The sequence below is a fragment of the Metarhizium robertsii genome, assembly GCF_000187425.2.
Source record: "Metarhizium robertsii ARSEF 23 chromosome Unknown MAA_Scf_6, whole genome shotgun sequence".
Lineage (NCBI taxonomy): Eukaryota > Fungi > Ascomycota > Sordariomycetes > Hypocreales > Clavicipitaceae > Metarhizium > Metarhizium robertsii.
In genome coordinates, this window is record NW_011942204.1 from 844572 (window position 1) to 862805 (window position 18234).

At 53.9% G+C, this 18234-nt stretch overlaps 9 protein-coding genes across 9 annotated transcripts; 4 read left to right on the forward strand and 5 right to left on the reverse strand.

Annotated features, from left to right (window-relative positions):
* Positions 1-374: 374 nt before the first annotated feature.
* MAA_08087 (acetylserotonin methytransferase-like protein) lies at positions 375-2213 on the forward strand (the record flags this gene model as incomplete). Its single annotated transcript, XM_007826085.1, has 1 exon — positions 375-2213. The coding sequence occupies one exon, from the start codon at positions 375-377 to the stop codon at positions 2211-2213; it is 1839 nt and encodes a 612-aa protein (XP_007824276.1).
* Positions 2214-2434: 221 nt separating this feature from the next.
* Positions 2435-3336, reverse strand: MAA_08086 (U3 snoRNP-associated protein Utp11; the record flags this gene model as incomplete). Its single annotated transcript, XM_007826084.1, has 2 exons — positions 2435-3178; positions 3241-3336. The coding sequence occupies 2 exons, from the start codon at positions 3334-3336 to the stop codon at positions 2435-2437; spliced, it is 840 nt and encodes a 279-aa protein (XP_007824275.1).
* A 729-nt stretch (positions 3337-4065) lies between these two features.
* On the reverse strand, positions 4066-6308 carry MAA_08085 (aspartyl-tRNA synthetase; the record flags this gene model as incomplete). Its single annotated transcript, XM_007826083.1, has 4 exons — positions 4066-5034; positions 5087-5347; positions 5402-6081; positions 6134-6308. 4 exons carry the CDS (start codon positions 6306-6308, stop codon positions 4066-4068), a joined length of 2085 nt encoding a protein of 694 aa, XP_007824274.1.
* Positions 6309-7566: 1258 nt separating this feature from the next.
* Positions 7567-9751, forward strand: MAA_08084 (ANTH domain-containing protein; the record flags this gene model as incomplete). Its single annotated transcript, XM_007826082.2, has 5 exons — positions 7567-7614; positions 7732-7969; positions 8075-8217; positions 8270-8381; positions 8445-9751. The coding sequence occupies 5 exons, from the start codon at positions 7567-7569 to the stop codon at positions 9749-9751; spliced, it is 1848 nt and encodes a 615-aa protein (XP_007824273.2).
* Positions 9752-10280: 529 nt separating this feature from the next.
* Positions 10281-11381, reverse strand: MAA_08083 (uncharacterized protein; the record flags this gene model as incomplete). The annotated part of the gene is made up of 1 exon (XM_007826081.1): positions 10281-11381. The coding sequence occupies one exon, from the start codon at positions 11379-11381 to the stop codon at positions 10281-10283; it is 1101 nt and encodes a 366-aa protein (XP_007824272.1).
* A 328-nt stretch (positions 11382-11709) lies between these two features.
* On the forward strand, positions 11710-12466 carry MAA_08082 (CS-like domain protein; the record flags this gene model as incomplete). The annotated part of the gene is made up of 3 exons (XM_007826080.1): positions 11710-11725; positions 11814-12016; positions 12116-12466. 3 exons carry the CDS (start codon positions 11710-11712, stop codon positions 12464-12466), a joined length of 570 nt encoding a protein of 189 aa, XP_007824271.1.
* A 78-nt stretch (positions 12467-12544) lies between these two features.
* On the reverse strand, positions 12545-14472 carry MAA_08081 (uncharacterized protein; the record flags this gene model as incomplete). The annotated part of the gene is made up of 5 exons (XM_007826079.2): positions 12545-12784; positions 12851-13021; positions 13073-14297; positions 14355-14403; positions 14463-14472. The coding sequence occupies 5 exons, from the start codon at positions 14470-14472 to the stop codon at positions 12545-12547; spliced, it is 1695 nt and encodes a 564-aa protein (XP_007824270.2).
* A 402-nt stretch (positions 14473-14874) lies between these two features.
* MAA_11326 (uncharacterized protein) lies at positions 14875-15990 on the reverse strand (the record flags this gene model as incomplete). Its single annotated transcript, XM_011413314.1, has 5 exons — positions 14875-14920; positions 14978-15105; positions 15168-15705; positions 15772-15781; positions 15852-15990. 5 exons carry the CDS (start codon positions 15988-15990, stop codon positions 14875-14877), a joined length of 861 nt encoding a protein of 286 aa, XP_011411616.1.
* A 965-nt stretch (positions 15991-16955) lies between these two features.
* On the forward strand, positions 16956-18137 carry MAA_08080 (ER lumen protein retaining receptor; the record flags this gene model as incomplete). The annotated part of the gene is made up of 3 exons (XM_007826078.2): positions 16956-16970; positions 17051-17404; positions 17463-18137. The coding sequence occupies 3 exons, from the start codon at positions 16956-16958 to the stop codon at positions 18135-18137; spliced, it is 1044 nt and encodes a 347-aa protein (XP_007824269.2).
* Positions 18138-18234: the final 97 nt, after the last annotated feature.

Genomic DNA, 18234 nt, shown 5'->3' on the forward strand with positions numbered 1-18234 from the left:
CTGCAGCCCTTTCCAAGGTGCCATTGCCGCAAATAGCCATGGGGCCCTGGACAGGGATAGGGAATAGAGATGGCATGCCGTGCGACATTATATGTTTATCACTGCCTCCATTTTTTCTGCTTCTCTGTTCTTTTGTTTTGCCATTTCCTGTGCTGCCTCGTCTTCATTCATCAGAGGCCTGACGATTGGCCCGTCTTGGTTCGAGCTGGTATTGGCAATAATATCAGGCGGGACACGATGCAGTAAGCCGAAGCTGGCTTATAGTTTTTCCTTTCTCTATTTGTTATACTTCTGATACCCCGGGTCCCTGCCGGTTTCTTGCTATCCAGGAATTCCGCACTGGGGGCGAGATACCAGCGATATATATAGCAGTCATGCCTTCGCCGCAGCAATCCCAGCCAGGCAGCTTCTCCCTGTTTCCCAGCCCCAACGCCTCCAAACCACAGCCGGCATCTCGAAGTCTCCAGTCTTACCGTGGGCGGCGGTCCGAATCCCAGGAGAGGAGGCCGCAAACACCCCAGCTCCAGACGGTGGCTACACCAGATCACACCCAGGCGCGTGGGCAGCCATCATATACACCACCTGTGCAGTTCGAGCCTGCGCGGGCAGAAACGCCCTCCAACTGGCCGTTAAGTAGCGAGACACCGCAGAACTCTGAAGCCCCTGCGCGGCACCACGGCCTCGAGACGACCGCCGGCACCGCTGCCGTCCAACAGCCCCGGAATATACACGACGTGCCCGGCCGGGCGGAAACCGCCTTCTCGGAAGCCAACACGCTCGTTCGCAGCAACAGCGGACGGTCCAGGAACTCGATTGCTAAAAACCCTCTCCGTGACCACCCTTCGCCGGCGTCTGCCTCGCAGCCGCTGAGGTCCATCTTCCCGACCTACAACCCGGATGTGTCGCTCAACGAGCAGGAGTACGCGCCGACGCAAATGGGTCCCGCTCACATCCCCCGCGCCATCATCAGCAGGCAATCCGTCTACGAGGAGCCGGAATCCCCGGGGACACAGAGCGCTCCGGGCCGCAGCCCGCCGTCGAGCCCCCGACGACCTGCGGCAAGGGGCCGATGGCCACTGAGGATACAGACGCAGCCGCCGCCGGAGACCCCCACGCCCTGCACGACCGAGGACCTCAAGAGCCTGTGGAAGGTAGCCAACGGGTGGAAGGCGTCCGTGTCCGAATCGAGCGTCTTCTGCCTGAAGCTGTCGCGGCAAAAAGACGCGCCCGTGTACACGCTGTCATCCCGGTCCTCCCAGCCGTTCTGGAGCCTCCGGCTAGATCCCACCTCCGCCGCAGCCTACATCAGCCTCACGCGGCACGACCCGGCAAAGCCGTGCAAGGCGCCGAACCCAGAGGCCGGCACGTCCCCCGGCGCCCCGGCGAGCAGCAGCGGCAGCCCGTCCGACGCAAAGCACCGCCACGAAGCACTCAGCTCGACGCTGGAAGAAGAGTCCCGCAAACACCCGCCCAACGACGGGCTCGTGGCGCTCCTCATGCCGGCGGCGGCCGCGCGCATGGCCGTCGACAAGGCCGACGACGCCGCGTCCGTTGCCGCCGCAGAAAACGAGTGCGCCCGGCTGGTCTGGGACGAGGACACGGCGACGCACTTCCTCGTGCACAACGCGCTGGCCAGGCCGTTCCGCGTCGCCGTCGACCGGAGCCCGGCCTACTCGCGCGTCGAGTACACCCTCGAGCACGACGAGTCGCCCCGGCACCTCGCCAAGCTGACGAGGGACGGCACGGGCGGCGGCTGGATCGAGCTGGACACGGGCGTCGCCGCCCAGATCGGCTCCTTTTACATCCTGGACGTTGTCGTCACGGCGCTGCTGCTGGTCGCGGCCGGCGAGGACAGGAGCTCGCCGACGCCGATGGAGACCTTTGAGCCACCGCCGCGGGCGCCGCCGGCGGCTGCTCTCGGCGCCAGGCGCAGCTCGGCGAGATGGAGCAAGCTGAGTATACGCCGGGACGGCGGGAAGAAGAAGCGCCAGATGGAGGCGTTTGAAATGGATGTGGAAAGCCAAAATGACAGCCTGGGCAAGGGGCCGCACGGGCGCCGGTCCGCGGGGGACAAGCCGCCGTTTCTGATACGGGTCGTGGTGAAGCTGGCAAAGGGCGTGTTCAAGTTGGCTATATGGGTCCTGACGGCGCTGTTCAAGGCCGTCGGGGGCGTCTTCAAGTGTTTGTATTCGTGTGTGGGGTCCAAGTATTAACGTGGCCATGTGATGATTATAATAATGAGACATGTCGGATATTTACCAGGGCGAGCGTGCGCTTCTTCTGACGATGTGACTGTCACGTCTTGGACGGCGATTGATTTATGAGCGCACCTACGCAGATGAACAAGGAACCAAGTATATTTCGTGATTGTAAAGAACCCCCCCAAACGCCGGTAGATGCCATCATTACCACAAGCCGACACATTTCAACTCTTTTAACGCTTCCTCGCGCGAACCATGATTTTTCTGCCTCTTCTTGTGTTCCCTCCGGATGTCGCCGTCTTGGCCATCTTGGCGCGCTGCACGTCAAGATGTGCCTCGGCATCATTGAAGGCCTTGAGCTGCTTCTTAGCATTTTCGAGTTGTCTCTTCAGTCTCCGCAGCGACTTGGCCGGATCGGCTTCCTCGTCGTCCCCTTCCCCATCTGCGGCGGCAGCATTTCTACCTTCTTCTTCTTCTTCCTCGTCGCTGTCGTCATTTTGCTCCGCCTCCAACTTATCCAGCATAGTAGCCTCTCGCTCCTCCTCGTCATCCATGAAGACAATTTTTCTCGGTGCCTTGGGTTTCGCAGGCAAGGGCGTCTCGTCGTCGTCAGAGTCCAGATCGTCATCTTTGTCTTCCTCGTCCTCTTCGTCGTCAAGACGGTCGAGTCCTCTTGTCAAGACGACTTGTTGTTCCAACCTTGCAATTTCCTTGACAACCACCTGCCGCATCGTCCGGATATACCCTATGTCCTGGGTCTTGAGCAGCCGCACAGTATCGACGTCCATTGCCCTGTTGCCGCGGTCGCCCTCCAGCTTGCCTGTCCAGCTCTTGCCGTCCTTGAGTTTGGATCCGGCGCCCTTGCGGGACATCATGCCAAAGTAGAATTCATCTTCGTTTCGATCAGCGGCCTTTTGTCGCAGCGATTTCAGCTGGGCCTTTTTCTTGTTGAAATCCTTGGCTCGGAGAGAGTAGTCCTGTCTCGAGTTAGAAACGCAAATTGTTCGTCTCGTGGGGCGTTTACGCATCGTCTTCTTACCTTGTGCTTTTCGAGCAAGCCCAGTCGGCCACGCTCCAGCGGTTGTGCACGCTCACGGTGCGGGCGCCGCGCCACGGCGTTGCGCATAGATGACATGGTTACTGCAGAGAGACTCCCTTGTGGTGGAGGGTTTGCCGGGAGAAATGAAATATCAAGTCTGGGTCGAGTGGTGAGGGGTGTATTTGCTTGCGGGCAGCATGAGGCTGGTGGTAATTCTGTGAAGTTCAGAGTCCGGCAGAATTCTCCAAGATTTTTGGCGGTGAGCTCCATCTGGTGGCGGTGCGTGGGTCGCTCGTCCCTTGGCGCTTAGACCCACTTGCGCTGTCCCATGTTTATGGTTAGTCGGACAGTTAGCTTGAATATCTTAAATTCTGGAAGATAATTGAATGCATATTTTTAATAAAATGGAGATTTCACACGGTAATGGTGATAATATCTCGTGAGATCACGACTCTGTTCCACGAAAACATTGACCCCACGCTTCCTCGCAACATGTCAGTGGCCGCCGACAGGTGGACTTTACTTGTAAGCAATCCCTAACTGTCACGACAGTTGACGGTTAGAGAACACTGAAAAATGCCATATTGCGCACGGTGTAAGTACGAAGCGTTTATGAGGGGAGGAGGAATCAGGAGGGGGAACAATCAAGCATCGCGATGGAGTGCTTGCTGTGTGGTATACTAAATATGCAATCCTGAACACGGATTCTTCGCGCCAAGTCTATGAGTATATATTACAATATGATACATGTTTGTACAGATGCTCCATTGAACCGAAGCCTGATCCTGGCCGGTCCGTCGCAACTAGCAACCAGAGGAGTAGAGATCATTTAGACTTCGACATCAGTTGCAGCCCATATGGAGCAAGCTGCTCATTACTTAGCTTACTTGGTGACCGCACAAACGGATCCTCACCCTTCATGGTCTTTGGGAAAGCAATCACATCCCGAACGGTCGACGTATCTGTGAGCAGCGCAACAAGTCTATCGAACCCAAGGGCAAAGCCAGCGTGAGGCGGACATCCTGCCCTCAGCGCGTCAAACAGATGTGAAAAGTCTTTGATTCGCTGATCAGTCATTTTCAGGACGTCTCGCATGATGAATTCCTGAACATCTGCGACGTGAATACGCTCGCTTCCACCTCCAATCTCGATACCGTTTAGAACGAGGTCGTAGGCGGCACTCCGAGCTTGCAATGGATCAGTGAAGAGGATTTCGAGGTCATTCTCTGACAGTGGTGCCGTAAATGGGTGATGGGCTGCGGAAATTCCAGCCGCGCCACCCTGGCCGGGTTCCCCTTCTTCAACGGGTTTGAACATGGGGAATTCCGTGACCCATACAAATTGCAGTGACTCGGGATCTCCAAGCTTTGGTTTTTCCATGTAGCCTTCCTCCACCAGACCTTTCCAGAGGGCGTTTCGTATGTCGCCGATTTTGGTGGATCCCAGGCAGTATTGACCCTGGGGCTTTTCTCGGGCCTGGAAGACCACCAAATCGCCATCATTGATTCCTTGGCCTTGGGAAAGTTTGTCCAGGACGCTTTCATACTCGAAGCCTAGAGAGGAGAAGCCAGATAAAGGTTGTCGAGAGTCGTGAATGAGTATTTGTGGTTTGCCATCGGGGTTGTTGGCCAATGCGGGTGGGAGGTTGTCCATAAATTTAATGATAAATTTTCGGGCTTCAGATGGTGAACAGTCTTTCAGTGGAAAGGTGAATGCCTCAATGAGAGGATCCGAAAGATGTGTAATCATGCTGACAAAATTGCGATAAGGCTCAATATCTTCTAACGCATGTATCTGCAATATATTAGCATGACGAGTCTGATGGACGGCATTACTTTAGGCGTACTTTGTTGGGAATTCGCAAGTCCGGCTTGTCAGAGCCATACGCGGCGATACTCTCGGCGAAGGTGAGGGTGGTGAACTTGTGAGCAGGTGATTCGTCGGCGGGTGCGGGCTCATTGAGTATATCAGATAGGATGGGTATTCTCTCTCCACGGATATCGCTGTAACTTCGAGCTGGTCGGAGTCGTAACAGTGCAGCCAGCAGGATATCATTTACATCGGCCTGCACTTTGGCGGAACCAGCAAATGCCCATTCCATATCGAGCTAACCTTCTGTAAGCATAACCTTCCCGTGATGGAGATGATGAGCGGGACATACCTGAGAGAATTCTGGCTGTCTATCCGTCCGCAAATCCTCATCTCGATAGCACCTTGCCCATTGCATGTACTGACCAATACCGCTCGCCATGAGGATCTGTTTGTATTGTTGAGGGCTCTGACTGAGTGCATATGCAGTACCCCTTTGTCTCGTTGGAACCAAGAACTCGCGGGCACCTTCGGACGTAGATTTAAAAAGGGTAGGCGTCTCAACATCTGTGAACCCCTTTTCCAACAAGCTCTGATTCAACTGACCCTTTAGCCAAGACCTGAATTGTAGTCTGGCTTGAAGCTCAGGGTGGAATCGAATTTGCAAGTGTCGCTTTGTTTGAGGGAATTGAACATCAGACGTGACAATAAGATCTTTTGGAACCGTGTTTAATGATCGAATATCCCTAAGATATAGGGTTCGCTTGGACGAGGAACTATTCTGCTCTTCTCCAGCTGCTTGTGCTGGCGGCTCTGGTCGCGCGCAGACGACGACTGGCGCAAAGGCGGGAACTTGTCGAAATTTCTCGTGGGATTCTAGCCCACCATCGGCATGGGAGCATATTTGGATCACTTCACCTGAAGATGTGGTGAGGTCCGCGAATGACAGGTGCTTTCCGACATTGCGTCGCTTTCCAAGAAATCCTGTTATGACGTCGGGGTCGGTTTGTGTTAACGAATTGGAACCTCGAACTATGAGAACATTTAGTAAATATACAAATGCATAGAACCAATCTAAGCCTACACTGGTTCCAAGTCTTGAGCAATTCTTCCTTGTTGAGGTGTCCTGCCCTTGGGCCAGCCGCAGCAGACTGATGCGCATAGAACCTCAAAGCGCCATTGCGAGAAATTGGTGCCAGTAAGGAGCGATTGCAAGCACCGCGGCGTGAGACAGCCCAGCAGCGACCCAGCTGGAGCATTACTGTCAGAATTGACGCTGCGGTGCCGCCACAGCCAAGGTGCAGTTTGACTTGAGTGATCAGATGATGGTGAACTTGGTGAGCTCAAAGCTCTAGCCAAACCAGCAGCGTCATCCGTTCTGCCGGGAAAATCCGCCAGGCCCCCACCGACCCACAGCCGCTTTAAATTTCGGTGCCATCGACCGGGCACTTTTTTCTCTTCTTTTTCTCCTTATGAACCCTTCCATTCAAATAAGTGTATGTACACCAACTTTTCCCCAGATCTGACCAAGCAGACTACCGTTGCTGACAATGTCTTGCAGATGATGAGAACCGCGTGCGTAATATGATGCAGATGCCTTTCTTCCGACCCTTCAAACTCTCCCTTCGGGGCTTAAGTGGTTTGCTGGTGAGGCTAGAATTGGTATTTTGAAATGGGCGTTCGACACACCGACCTTGTTACATCTCGGACGCGATGAAAAAAAGCTCTGATTTATTATGAATGGAAGTGTTTTCTACTCTTTTTGTTTTGAATACTGGGGATGCTGGACGCATGATTAGGCGATTGATTTTGGACGGAAGTTTTTTTTTGTTATCAGTTGAACATGCGTAGTCCGTATGCTCTCAATGTGACGAAGGCTTGGTTTACTGACTGGCCAAGTGGCCTTGATCAGCACAGCCTTGGAACCATCGCCAAGATGTGCATGACCGCGGGGGCCACACTCGCAGTAGTTCTGCAACAGTGCTCTGTACTAAGAACTGGAATAGCCGATTAGCAGTAATAAAGCATGACTTTGGAATCAAGTTGCAGCATTGTTTGGTTGGTCAAGATAGTGAGCCCGTATGGCACCTAAGTACTTGAGCAGTTGGTATTCAGATGAATCGCCGTCTCAGGGGGCCGGCCTGATGCAATTGCTGTTGATTATGTGCTTGTATGTACATGTATTCCGTCAGCTCCAGAGCGGCTTGCTGCAAATCTGTCTGGCCTCTGGGCATCACGCCGTACAGCCTTCAGATTTTGCGTGGACAAGTCTGGTTGGCCCCACTCGTCTTCATCGACCCCAGCCCAGTCCATCCCATGCTTTGCGAGTCGCTCCACCCGAGATCCATTGCAGCCAGACCAAGCCCGACCTCATCCCGGCCATCCAGCCATAATTCAGCCCTTTTCCTTTCGTCATCCACCTGGGCCATCAGCGTTTTTGTTTTTATTTTATTATTCACCCCTGGTCCGTGGCGAGGAACTTCACCCGAAAACATCAGGGTGACAAGAACTTGCACCATGTCGGGCTCCTTCGAAAAGTCCGTCAAGGGCGCAACCAAGATCAAAGTACGAGCGAATTGCGTCCCAATTCCAACCACCCCTCCCCCCAATGACCACCTCAGCACCGAGCTACTAGACGATAGGATCACCAGTCCATTACATGCTGACCGATGCGACTTGTAGAATGCGCCGCCCAAGACGAAATATATCGAACACATCCTCGTGGCCACGCACTCAGGCGATGCTGGCGTAGGTGAAGTCTTTCGTTCATTACAATACCGGTTGCGCGACTCGACATGGACAGTGGTGCTCAAGAGCTTGCTCACCACGCACATTATGATCCGAGAGGGCGAGAAGAATGCGACTCTATCGTTCCTCGCCAAGCATCGTAACATTTTGACCGTGGGGCATTTTGCCGATGGTTGGTCATTCGTGAATAACACCGATTGTGAATCGGGCTGACTAGTTGGCGCTCCAGCCCAAACTCAAGGTCGGAACATTCGGCATTATGCAAACTATTTGACAGAGCGGGCACGGGCATTTCGCGACACCAAGATCGACTGGGTCCGCGAGAATGATTCGAGACTAGAGAAATTAGCTGTTGATAAGGGTCTGCTCCGGGAGACTGAGATTGTCGAGAACCAATTGTCGGCTCTGGTCAAGTGTGATGTGAGTAAATATCACGTCGAATTACACCAATGCTGCTAATAAATGCGCCTAGGTCCTCGAAACCGAACCTGAAAACGAAATCACTATTGCAATCTTCCGATTGTTGGTCTTGGACCTGTTGTCTTTGTTTCAAGTGCTCAATCAGGGTCTCATAAACGTATTAGGTTCGTCGGGCCGACAACAAATCGAATTGTCTCAAGCCCCCTTGCTCACATATTTTAATGCAGGACACTTCTTTGAGATGTCCAAGACGGATGCCCAGAGAGCTTTGGAAATTTATCGCACATTCACGCGAGTGACCGACCATGTTGTGCAGTATCTCAGTGCCGCTCGCATGTATGAACACCATACGAGAGTCGAAGTCCCCAAGCTCAAGCACGCCCCAGTCACCTTGGCTCGTCAACTAGAGGATTATCTCAAGGACCCTGATTTCGAGGTTCACCGACGACAGTATCTGGCTGAGCAAGATGCAAAGAAAACGGGGGGGTCTTCTAAAGCGGCGAAGGTTGACTTCCCCAAGTCGCCTACCAAGCCACCTTCGCCAAATCTGAATAACCCCTTCCCCTCTGTTCCGGATGCCAAAGTCGACGGCAAACCACAAGCCAACAAGGGCCCGGATCCTGATCTTATCGACTTTTTCGACTCGATTGAGCAAAAGCAGACAACTTTGCAGGTCAACCCGCAGCCAACTGGCATCATGCCTGCCGCAGCACCCTTCCAGGCGCAGCCCACGGGTATGCCATTTCCTCAGAATGGCTTTGCGCCGCAGCAAACCGGTTTTGTACCCAACAACATGTTCCAGCAGCAACAGAATATGAGTGGATTCATGCCGCAGCAGCAGCCGCAGCCGCAACTGCAACAGCCTCAGCCTCTGCAACCCAACTTCACCGGCGCTGGATTCGGAGGCTTCACACCGCAGCCAAGCTTTCAGCCCGGTACTCTTGGGTCAATTCCCCAGAATCTGGAGGCTACATTCCTCAACCCAAACCAAGGCTTCCAGTATGGGCAACAACAGCAGCAGCCGCAACAACCTCAACCCTTGCAAGCCGGTCAGCCAAACCCCCTTCAGCCAAATCCCCTTCAGCCAACACCCACAGGCACGACCAACCCGTTCAGGCAATCAATGATGCCACTAGCCAGCATGCCAGGCAACCCATCGCCATTTTCCTCACCCGGTCCAACGCCCCAAGTGCAACGCCAGTCTACGAACCCCTTCGCTCGATCTCCTACACAAAGCACATCGCCTTTCCAGTCTGCAATCCCTATCCAAGCCCAACCTACTGGAACCAACCCCTTTGCTAAAATGCAACAACAACCGCAACAAGTCCCGCCTCCAGACCAGTCTCTTAATCCAGGTCCTCTCGGTCCCCAACCAACAGGTACCACAAACCCCTTCCGCCACGGCGCGTTCGTCAACCACAATACCGGCATGGGGTGGCAGCATAACCAGGCTAGTATCGGCGGTGGGCTGGATCAACTCCCTACTGTCCCTGTATTCCCTCGTCCCGCGCAACAAACGCCCTGGCAGCAATAAATTGCATTCTATGATCCTACTTTTGTTGTTCATTTACACCGCTAAGTTCCAATCGTTTTTCCTTGGTAGTACTGTCGAATTTGCTCGTCTTCCCCGTGGACTATTCTTATGAATTCCGGTATTCGCATCAGCAAGGCGTTGTTGGATAGGGACGGAGGGAGGCACGGATTTTCATAGCGTAGTGGCTGTAGTGTTATCGAGTACATAGGCAAAGTTGTATCACTTAGGCAGTTGTCAGAAATAATGTTGCTCCCACCACGTTCTTAATCGAACTAGTACCTGCTCACGGGGCCAAGAGGAACAAAGCGTGTGGTTAGATATGGCACTCCCGCGGAGTACGCTATTATATATTGTATTGCATGGGGGCATGCCCCATGATAGCCAAATCTATCTTTTGCAACAGATTATAGTCGTGAATGGCGTGGAGCCATTATCAAAAACGCCTTTTGCCAGCCCAACCCAACCAAAACGCCATTTCACGCCTGCCGAAAAGGAAAAAAAAAAACCTCCCCGTATAGTTCGTAGTCCTCTAAAACACATCATCGGTGTCCATCTTCCCGCCGGCAACAGCAGCCTCGCTGGCGCCGGCCGTAGCAACCGCCCTGTCCACCTTGTCCTCTGCGATGAACACGCCCAGCCCCGAAAACGACTCGTACAGAGCTCTCGAGATGTACTCGTCGGCACTGTACCCGCCGACGAGATACTCGCTCTTGGAGCGCATCACGTCTATCCACTCGCTGTGATACTCTTGTAATCTATCGTGTCCCAAATCAACTCTGGTCGGCGCCAGATCCAGGCCCCCAAACGGATCATACGGCTTGTTGTCGTCTGCCACACCACGAGTCTTGTCCCGCAGCCCGCGGATCGACAGGCCCCCCGCGGGGCCGGACAGAGCGTCCCTCGCCGAATCCCTCTTCTGCTGCCCTCGCTTCTTGAGCATGATCTTATCCATTGTCTCGGTGGCGTGTCCCACTTCTGCGCTCTGCAGCGAGTCGAGCATTTCTTCACGGAACCGCGCGGCGCTGGCCTTCTCCTCGGCGTCTTGTTGCAGGTCCTGCAGGCGTCGTTGCCGGGCGGCGTCTTGTTCGGCCGCGAGTCGCCTTTTCCGCGAGTCGTCTGACTCGCGCGCGAGTTTCTTGTTGCGCTCGATTTCGGCCTTGTGCTGTGCTTCCCACGCGGCCAGCTCGCCTTCTGCTTCGCCCTTGGCCTCGGGCGGGCCATTGACGAGCTTGAAGGTCAGGTCTTCCACGTATTCTAGGTACTTGTTGTATGAATCGAGTGATTCAAAGTCATCCTCGACCTTGTTGAATATCTGAGCTACGCGGCGGCGAATATCGACCTCCCGCTCCACAGTCAGGTCGGCGAAGAAGGCGGACTTGAAACCACGTAGTCGCAGGGTCTTGTGGCATGTGGCGTAGGGGCATTGGTTGGGCCCGTCTTTGAAGATTCGCTCGACGCACGTTTTGCACATTCGGTGGTAGCACTCTGGGTTGATGAGGAATTCCATGTCCCGGTTGAAGTACCGGGTCGTTTTGCACACGGGACATGTCTCGTCCTCGTCGTTGGGGGCACCGAGGCCAGTTGCTGCGCCATGGCGCGCTGAGACGGTGCTGGTACCGTTTCGCGTCATTTTGGCGTGGTCGGGAGGCTTGAGAGCTTGAGATAGAAGCCTCCGAGCGCGAGGTGCGCGATGATGCCGGTGATTCAATGGTGCGTTGCGGATCTCGAATTGACGGGGCGCGCGAAGTCGTAACTGAAGGGAGCTCTGTCCCAGCTGCTAGGTTTGTCAGCCAATGACGGCGGCCGCCACCCCTTGCTCTTCGTATCGTAGGGGTTTGCTCGATAGCTACTGCCCCGCCATCGCAACCAGTCTTCCAAAGGGCACGCCACCATTCCACATCGATCTTCTTCTACGCAACGTGCATTGCCCCAACCACGTTTATTCGAGAGAGCAGAAAATGGCTGACGTCAAAGGTGGTTATCTGATCTTCTTATATCACATACACTCAAAACTAGACATATACCCTTACGTCACCCAAGCCGAGCTAACCAAACACATCAGATCCGCCTCCAGCTGACGAGGCAGCCGCCCGCGCCAAAGAGGCTGACGAGCAAGCTGCCTTGCCCTACAAATGGCAACAGACTATTGCGGAACTCAACGTTACCTTCACAGTTCCCGGAAACATGAAGTCAAAAGATCTCATCATAGACATTAAAAAGCAGAGTCTGACTGCGGGTATCAAGGGCCAAGAGCCCGTCATTAAGGTACATTCAACGGTCCTAAGATGATCGTTTAGGTCTCCAAGCTCCATGACCATAGGAGTATATCCAGTTCAGAGACTTTTGAATACTGATCTGCCATAGGGAGATCTCCCCCATGCCATCCACGTCGACGACTCGACATGGACCCTATCCACAAACGCCGACGGTACCAAGACGGTCGAAATCCAGCTCGACAAGGTCAACAAGATGGAGTGGTGGGCGCACGTTATCACTTCTGCTCCTACCATTGACGTAACGAAGATTCAGCCTGATTCTTCGAAACTGTCTGACCTCGACGGTGAGACGAGGGGCATGGTTGAGAAGATGATGTATGACCAGCGTCAGAAGGAGAAGGGGCTGCCTTCGTCAGATGAGCAGAAGAAGATGGACATCTTGAAGAAGTTCCAGGAACAGCACCCGGAGATGGACTTCAGCAAGGCCAAGATTCAATAAGCCGTGGCGCGGAAGGCGGCGGGGGCATGTTGGGTGGAGCGTCAGAAAAGTAGATTCTTTCAACTGAAAACACCGGTTTCAACCTGATTCAAGTGCTGTGGCTGCTCGTTCCAGAAACGCGTTGAAATCTTGTACTTGTTGAAGCAGACCGCCAGTTGAGCTCGTTGAGCTAACTTGGTCTGATATTTGAGCCAGGACCAGGTCGAGATTGCCCAGATCGGCTTCCTTTTCTGCTTTGCGAGATAGTTCTGGGGCTTCCCGACCTTGTTCGACCGCCAAATCGATGTCGTGCATGAGAGAGGATGCATTTAAACGAGACTAAGAACAACAAAATTCCCAAGTGTTAGACCATGATCAATGCAAAATCGCAACGCAACAACTCACTGTCGATTCTTTACTGTCAGCTTCGTGTTTGATACGGACAGCATCCATCCGAAGCGCCACTTGTTCCCTTTCTCCCTTTAACCGAATAATTTCATCTCGAAGTGCCAACTTCTCCTTCTGAACGTGACGAAGACGTCTTCGTAACGAATGCCAGTGATTTAAATGAATAGCCTTAAATCTCGTCAGTAACAGCCCGTCGAATTCAACATGGGGAGCACTCACATGTTGGAGCAGCCGAGAGTTAAGCTCCTCCCGATAGGCCCCTATAGCACGAATCTTGACTCTCAACTCCTTCTTCTTCCCCAAATCATCAGAAGACTGCAACATCTTCTGGAGATTTTCCAAAGTTGAAGAAATCATTTCTTCGCAGACCTGTGAGAAGACATCTACGACTGTCTCTCCACCACGGTTCGCAAATGGAATCTCCTGCTGTAGTTCATCCTCGTCATCGGCGCCTTGGGCAAAGTTGTTGACAAATCGTTGGACGGTAATTTCAATCGCTGCGTCGTCGTCGCGATCACTTCCCGAACTATGGCGTTTCTGCTTTGGCTGTGGCTTAGGTCGCTTCGCAGGCTGCCTCTGGGCTGCCGGGCTTCTGCGGTGCCTCTTTTGCACCGGTTCCTCGGGCTGGCTGTCTTCGGATTGCTCTGAGCCTAGTTCCGGAGACCGTGTTTTGTTGGGCCTAGGGCGCTTTACACCAATGGACTGGGCCGCTCTTCGATCGTCAATCTCTACAGCCCCTTCATCGGAGTGATCTGATTCTTCGGGCTCCTCCTCCTCCTCCTCCTCTTCCTCCACGACCACCGCCTCCTTCCTTGCCATTCCTGGTCGTTGTTGAGGTGGAGGAATGCGAGCTTCATCGCTTGGTTCCTCCTCCCTCTCCCCTTCTGATTCTTCGGGTACTGCTGGAATTGATGGCCGTGAGACATTGCTCGTACGTTTCTTGTTTGCGAGTGGCGATGATGGCTGTGTTTGTGCGTCATCCTCATCGCTTATTTCCGGCGTCCGTCCCGTCGGTGCTCCGCCGATGTTGACTGCTTCATTGATGCGCTGCCTGTGGCCGCTGCCAGGCTTCCCGGCTGGACTTTCCGTAATCTCTTCTGTGATGGTTCTGGCCACTCGGGGTCCTCCCCGAAACACGGCGCTTGACGGCGGCTGAACAGGCTCTGGTTCATCCAGTTCAGGGTCATCGCGTTCGGACAGTGCTGATACCGGTGCGCTTGAGCTGCGAGGGCCCGGAAGATCCGCGTCTCCGGCAGGCTGATACGGCGATTCTGTCTCCTGTCGGGTGTCCGGTGCGTTGCTGGTTGTCCTGCTAGGAAGACTTGTTTGGGCAGCGGGGTGCGCGGGTAGCGAGCCTGGTGAGCTTGAGCTTTGGACGGCTGGTCCGGTGGCGATGCCGGGGATGTCGAGGTTGAAGGTATCGTTGTCGTCGATGTTTGTTCGCCTGTAGAGGTATCAGCGGGAACGTGTTGCAGGCGCGAGTTCAGAATGATTCACGTACCCAGCACCACGGAGTCGCTCGTTGAGCTTTCCCTCGCGACGTTCCCTTCCTGTTTTGCTCGGTTACCACGTAGTCATGAAGCTGCGCAATGCGCTGCGGCGGGCTTACCTGTTGCCATTCCGGGAGACAATTGAATGTGCTGTTACATGTGAAGAATAGTATACCGTGCCTGTGGATGTTTTTCGGCACCCATCGTGAGCGCACGCAAGGGTGGGTGGTTGTGGCGATAATTGGGCTCGACGGTCAGAGACGCGAATGTGGTTGAGTCAGACGCGTCTGCTAGATCCATTGTCAGTGACGTCGCGGGGCATGGCGGCTTAAGCTTGTCCGCAGGGGTTTGCAATCTTGGCTCGCACCAGACCCCACAATGCTGAAGAAACATGCACCAATTGTTCACACCAAGGTTTTTCATTCAACATTGATCTCTTTTAGAATCTTGTCCATTATCCCTCGAATATTTCATAACTTCTCTACACTGTGGCATAGGTGCTGCCTGCCATTCGATACTTTCCCTTGTAATTCATCCTTGCATTACCCATTGCATCTCAGGCGTATCGAACTTGTGTCTACAGTCATCAGCCCAACGATGGGGAAACGATTGCAAGAGGTTTTGATCAACTCACCCATTATAGTGCGTTTTCTTCAAGGCCTCCTCGCCATACCTCTCGGCTAGCATAGTCTTATACCGATATGGGATTTTGACCGGCTCTCCTTCGAATGTTGTGTCTCTTAACGGGTGCAACAAGGTGTCCTACCCGCCGTTAGTCGACGTTCGACCGCCGTTCCTGGCAGCACGCCTGCGTCTTCGCTTACATGGAATTGTTGACCGTCCTTTGTGTAAAGCACCCCTTCGCCGCTCGGATGGTCAGGACTATATCGCACGGCCGTGATGTTCAGATATAGCCCGCTGCCGAGATCAGTCCAGCGAGCATCAATCACATCCGTAGCGCCTGTTTGCGCCCTGTTCGTGAAATCCGGGCTTATTTCGAGCAGAAATCTCTTTCCTTTCGGCATGGCTTTCCGTTTGTGGAAGTGAACGGAAGCGTTGTGGTAGGCCGCCAAGAAATGGAGATCAGCCTCGGTAATTTGAACATTGCTGGAGTAGTCCCATGGCAACATCTGAAATATGTCAGCGGGATGAAATAGAGAATTCCCGAATTCTTTCCTGACTACCTTCTTTCCCCACCACCATCCCAAGAGACTCCCGTTCATGAGCCAAGTTTGCACCTGGAGTTCGCGACATGTGATGAGGTATGACTGGATGAGGGTGCGAGCCGCGTCGCGATGGGCGGTTTTGTTGAGCAACTGCTTCATGTATCGTGAGTCGTACGCGAATTTTGCGTCATGATGTCTGCGTGTTGGTGAGTAAACAGGTTGGGAAGTAGATGCAACATGGACCTGCATTGGGTGTGCTTACGTTTCGGATGCTAGAGTATGGTTAGCCACCCTCGGGAGATGTGACTGGCGGTAGAAACTCTTGAAGGATAGGTCACTTACAGTCGGGTTTGGAAACGCGGAAGGATTGATCATCATGCGAGACGGCTTTCTGGTCGGCGAGACCATCGGCGAAGCCACGAACAGGCACGGCCGTGGTGAAGCCTACGACCATCCATACAAACACTCGCACGAAGTGCATGGTTGACGTTTCTTGGTGTCAGTTATTGTCTCCGATGCCCGTCTATAGTAGACTTCTATAAAGAAGAAATGGCCGTCATCCAATGTCGTGTTCGTGGCGACACAAGCTTCTATGCGCGCCTTTGTGGCACGAACCAGACACCAGGCTCATCAGACACTGCAAGAGAATCTTTGGTAGAGCAATCCCTCTATGCAAAGCAAAAATGAAAGAGAATGTCGCCTTTAGCAAACTGATGCCATTCACGTTAAAAGAAACAAGGGAGGACATGTGTCATGTCAAGGGGTTTGGATGCTGCCCATCTTCTCCACGGACAATCAGCTGGCTGGCGGCTGTCGATCATGCTCCGCGTCATCGAGTCGCAGGATGTGCCAGCTTTGTTACACAATGCCTCCTCTGGGGGTGGGGTGGCTGACACGCTGGCATGGCAGTAGTAGTTAGTATTCTACGGATGGCTACACGCTTTCTTGAACCTGCGAAGCTTGGATTGCCTCGCCCTGGCCAGCAACACAACACTGACGCCGTGAGCTGGTCTGGAGGCCCGCGAACGGATATGTTTGTATCTTGCCAAGTACGGCCGGGGCCGCCTCCGTTCGGCTCAAGCGCTCCCAGCCACGTCAGGATGCCAAGATGTCAACTGTCGCCGGAATCGTTCACTATGGGTACTTTCGTTCTCGGCTAGGCAGCTCCACCAACTCAACCAGCTCAGCCCAATCAACTGTCACTACCCGAGCTCAGGTGTCCTCATCCCCACGGGAGCCACAGGCGAATCACTTCGATAGCTTTGCGACACGACAAGTCATCCGCAAACCGTCAACACCTTGCGTGTCGCCTTGCTTCACACGTTCTTACGCCCTAGTTTGCCTGCTCTTCTTTTATCGGGGCAACTCTCCCGTCGCTGTTTCCACTCCTCTTCCTGCTGATTGAGTCCGACTAGTTCGACGAGCACCTCGCTCGAAGCCGCAGCCATGGTGAATTGGAACGTAAGCTAGCTCGCCACCATCCTGCCCAATGCCCTCCTCCACATTCGCAAGCACTGACCAGTTCGATTGATGCACGCCAGGTTTTTCGAATCTTGGGAGATTTATCCCATCTCGCATCAAAGGGTATTCTCATATTCGCAATACATTCGAACCGCAGCGCCGAAGGCGTCTCCCTGATCACGCAGGTCCTGTATGCCCTCGTATTCTGTACCAGATACCTCGACATCTTTCGAACAACTATACTATGGAATCTGCTATTCAAGATTGTCTACATTTCGTCATCGTTTTACACCATCGGTATAATGCAGTGGGTGTACCCGCGCTCGAGGGAGCGTGAGCTCTCGTGGAAGCTAGGCGGAGGCGTACTCGCCGCTGCCGCAGTCCTGTCGCCCTTCATGATGATGATTTTCTACGACCAGTGGGGTTTTATAACGGTTCGTGCAAATCCCCCTGCGCCATCACATATAGAGATTGCTGAACATTACAACGCAGTGGATGTGGGTGTTTTCCGAGATTCTCGAATCAGGCTGTATTCTGCCCCAGCTTCTCCTGCTTCGGCAAACCACGGTCCCAACCGTCATCAACTCCTTCTACCTGCTTGCCCTTGGGTCCTACAGGGCCCTGTATATCCTCAACTGGTTCGTCCGCGAGTTCGACACAACCGGCCGAAAGCCCGAGGCAGTAGCCGTCATCTTCGGCATCATCCAGACAGCGCTCTACATCGACTTCGCATGGGTATACTACACCCGACAGCGCGTCAAGCTTCGCGGCGGCGGCATCGTCGACGCAGACGACATGCGCCGCGGCTGGTTACTCCGCCGCATCTTTGGCAAGCACGTGGAATCCGCTGATGATGAAGAGAGCACTCCCGCACTGGGCGGCGAAGGAAACGGAGCCCGACGCGCTGCTCGACCTGGCTGGGGAGCCCGAGGCATCTCCGTCAGTGCGGATGAGGGCGTATTCGATGCGGACCGCCACCACGACCAAGAAGAGGGCTTTGATGGGGGCCATGTTGATCCGGATGCCAAAATGCATGACCCGGATGAGCTAGCAAAGGCTCTGGACGATGACGAGGATGAGGCCCATCCCTCAGCCGGATCATCAAAGGGGAGCAACGGGGGCAATACGCCCAGCGGCATGCGCAGCGGTGACGAATGGCGAGAGTAAAGAATTCACCGGCGTTGCGGCCGCCGATAATATCTTTTTCCGATAATTGCAGGTCATTATTTCGAGGATTCAAAGTCTGCACGAACACATTATGTAG